Below are 3,643 nucleotides of genomic sequence, written 5' to 3'. Positions count from 1 at the left end.
GTAGATATTGCTACAATAGGTACACACATTTCCTCTCCACTTCGAGTCGATTCGCTCCAATGGAACACTGTACCAATGTGGCACGTACCACATTTAGATTACAGCGCGTTATTCAACAAACTCCAGCTAATGGAACGTGTACAGTGACGCCTAATACAAGTTCCCTGACTTCGTTGCTTACGAAATGCGAACCTAGATTTGGAATTCTTGTTCAGTGGTTAGTCGAATTAGCAACGTCTAGATTGTCCTAAAACTAGCAGCTTGTTTCAGCTGCAAATTCCTGTATTATCTCGAAGCATTTCCATTGAAATTATGCTGACATATTTCGTATTTTTGAGTATGTAGACACGTGCTTATGACGGGTGAAAAAATATAATAAATAATTTTATATGAATAGTGGGTTTCTTTTATGAGTTTTTACCTCTCGCTGTTCTATATTGAGCTGATTTGAATGTACTATGTTAATCAAAGTGTATGAGAACATTAGCACTGTAAAAGCAATGCTAATCTCATAACCCAGTAATACAGTCATACGTGCACTTTCTATTAGATTTCCTCCGACATAATAAACTGTAAATAATTCTACTAGTGGACTTGCGGTTATTGTCTGATTTTCATAATAACTTTATTCAGTCTCTATGTTTATCATAAATGCACGTGCTTTCGATATCAGTTTACTCAAAACAGGCCAGCATAATTGTGTCGACTGACGAGGGGTGATCATCTCTCATCAATCGACATTCTATGAGCCTTACTCTACTCACCATCAGGTGGGGTCACTTTGCCGTGCACGTATAAAAAAACCTATCATACACCACAATGGAAAACAACTAGTATCGTTGATATAAACTACGGTTTTGGTCTGCCAACATACAGAACAGAAAGAAAAATATTGAGATAATAAATCTCCTTTCACAGTTAGCTCTTCCTTCTACTACAACGCTCACTTTTGAACATCGATTTTATATTTTAGTAGTAATATCAGCCCTGTATTATATACTGTCCCACTGCTGGGCACGGGCCTTCTCTAGTACTGAAAGAGATTAGACCTTGGTCCACCTCGCTGGCCTAGTGCGGATTGGTAGACTTCACACCCTCTCAAAATTCCTATAAAGGAGTTTCAGGTATGCAGATTTCCTCACGATGTTTACCTTCACCGTTGAAGCAAGCGATAATTCACAAATAATACACACATAAATTTAGAAAAGTCAGAGGTGTGTGCCCTTGGTATTTGAACCTGCGGATATTCGTCGCGGCATTCAGTTCCACACACAACTACGCTATCGCCGCTATTTATATGTTGCACTACTTGTAATAAGTATACTGTTTTCTATTCAAACTATTTTTATACAAGATTGTAACACCACTGCGCGGCGAGAGTGTGCAGTCGCAATATTATACGCCTCCCCAGTCGCTGCGCACGCACACAACGATGACCGCCCCTATAAAAACGGCAAACACGGGCCGGAGCAGTCAGTTAACGCTAGCGCGCCGCCGTATCCAGTACTGGAAAGGAGGCTACCGCTAGCTGGGACGCTCCCCGCTCCACACCGCGACCGGACTATTCCGCTTCCCGGGTGTAGCTTCGTTTCGCATCACGCGTCACGAACTCGCCTGGAACGGAACGCCGTACCTACCACTAATATATTGTATCGTGTATTGTGTGTAAAATAAACTCCTTTGTTGGACGATCTTCTTTTAATCCGTTTCACCAAACAAGTCTTACATTCTGACGCCCAACGTTAAGCCCGAAAGTATACAAACTGGCACTTAATATAAAGACCGGAAAAGCCCTAAAGGACGAACAACCAGCAGGATAAAAAAAGAACCTGGAGATATGAACCTGTCGGTTGACCAATTCGAAAAGCTTTTATCCGTCATCAGCACCCAGCAGCGGCGAGGTTCTTTTGCGACCTGTAAACTGTCATATAATGGCGTGCGAGATACTGAAACGGTGGAATCTTTCCTTGCGGCGACTTCAGTGTTCAAATCTGTTGAACAGATATCCGATGAAGATGCCATTAAGAGTATTCCACTTATTCTTAAAGAAGAAGCTGCTACTTGGTGGAATGGTGTTAAAAAAGAAGTCATGGGTGACTTCGAATCACGTGTTCGACACGCATTTGCCCCTAAGAGACCAGCATACCAGTTGTACCAGAACATCGTTGGTATTAAACAGTCCGAAGACGAGCTAACAGAAGTATTCGTGGCCAAAAAGAGCACTGTTTGCGCAATTGCCCGAATCCCATACCGAGGCTCAACAGATAGATATGGTATATGGTCAGTTGAGGTATAAGATTAGGTCAAAATGCCAAGAGAAAAACAGGAACTTTCGATGCCTTGCTGAAAGCCGCTAGAGGAGTTGAACAGCTTCTAACAGAGAAGAAGCTTCCAGAAAATGGAACTTCCGAAAACGCAACAACTAGCGTTAAAAAGAAAAGATGCAACTTCTGTCGTTTGCCAGGACATTCGATCGAGAATTGCCTGAAGAAGCAGAACAAGCGACTGTAGTGAAGCTTTGGTCAGTAAATTTGCTCCTGCAAAAGCTGCTACGGGGACACAAGCACCATCGCCTTCACAGCCGAGATTTGCGTGCTATGGTTGTGGTACCCCCGGGGTGGTCAGATCAAAATGCACTAAATGTTCCAAGCTTCCTTCGAAGACAGAAAAGGCAGAAATAAGCTTCTGTTCTTCATTCAAACGTGCGTCCTAGGCCAACAATAGGCATAGGTATAGGCAGGATAGAGGGAACTGCCTATATAGACACCTGTGCAAAAACAAGTGTCGCTTCCTACGGCCTCTATAAGTGTCTGAGGAGAATGGGATTTCCTTTTGGAAAACAGGAAATCACGGTGACGTTGGCTGATGGCGTAAAGACGCAGAGAGAAGTACTGACAGTGCGCGCACCCGTCAGCATTAGTTATCGCGTAGTTCAGACAACTTTCATTGTGTTCCCTGAATGCAGAGAATCACGCACACTGTTGGGTATTGGATTCATCCAGGACGCAAGGATTGTGCTGGATATTCCTCAGAAGACCTGGCATTTCGTGGACTATCCAGAAGATATCTTCGACTTGCAAGACGAAGGTTCCGAGGAGATATCGATGGCCCAGGTAGGGACTACTCCTGGTAATTACGACCCTGTCCTGCGGACAATGCTGAAAGATGTCACACTTCCGGAATTCGTTTCCCCCCTGTTGATCACTCCACCAGAAGACAGGACGCGAATCAGGATGTCAGAGACAGTAACATTGGAACCGATGTTACCACAATCCAGTGCATGTGCTGCAGTAGATCTACAACTAAATAGTAATGTGAAGTCAATGGAACCAGGGTTACCGGAGACCAGTGCCTGCAACACAATGCCCTATCGTCTGGTCCCTATAGATTCGCCATCACCTCCGGCCAAACGAACAAGATATCTGTTTGATGGCTATTCACCACATGTAGATTTTATGTATAGAGATGCCCAAATGCAACTACACGGTGCGACGTGTGAATTGTCACCACATTCGATCATGCTGTTCCCAAGTTTACACTCTAATACTAATGAAGACGTGGAAATAAATTCTATCGCAATTGAGGAATTAACAGTTGACACACTTGATGCTAATCAGAAAGCCCAGCTGATGGAAGTATTATG

General features: G+C 43.6%; 1 protein-coding gene across 1 annotated transcript; it reads left to right on the top strand.

The window, feature by feature from the left end:
• The first annotated feature begins 1,837 nt into the window (after positions 1 to 1,837).
• On the top strand, positions 1,838 to 2,511 carry LOC119192987 (activity-regulated cytoskeleton associated protein 1-like). The gene is made up of 2 exons (XM_037446700.1): positions 1,838 to 2,168; positions 2,303 to 2,511. Exons 1-2 carry the CDS (start codon positions 1,838 to 1,840, stop codon positions 2,509 to 2,511), a joined length of 540 nt encoding a protein of 179 aa, XP_037302597.1.
• Positions 2,512 to 3,643: the final 1,132 nt, after the last annotated feature.

Source organism: Manduca sexta, unplaced genomic scaffold, assembly GCF_014839805.1.
Source record: "Manduca sexta isolate Smith_Timp_Sample1 unplaced genomic scaffold, JHU_Msex_v1.0 HiC_scaffold_3473, whole genome shotgun sequence".
Classification (NCBI taxonomy): domain Eukaryota; kingdom Metazoa; phylum Arthropoda; class Insecta; order Lepidoptera; family Sphingidae; genus Manduca; species Manduca sexta.
Note: the sequence above shows the minus strand (reverse complement) of the source record. Positions and strands in the feature narration are given on the sequence as shown.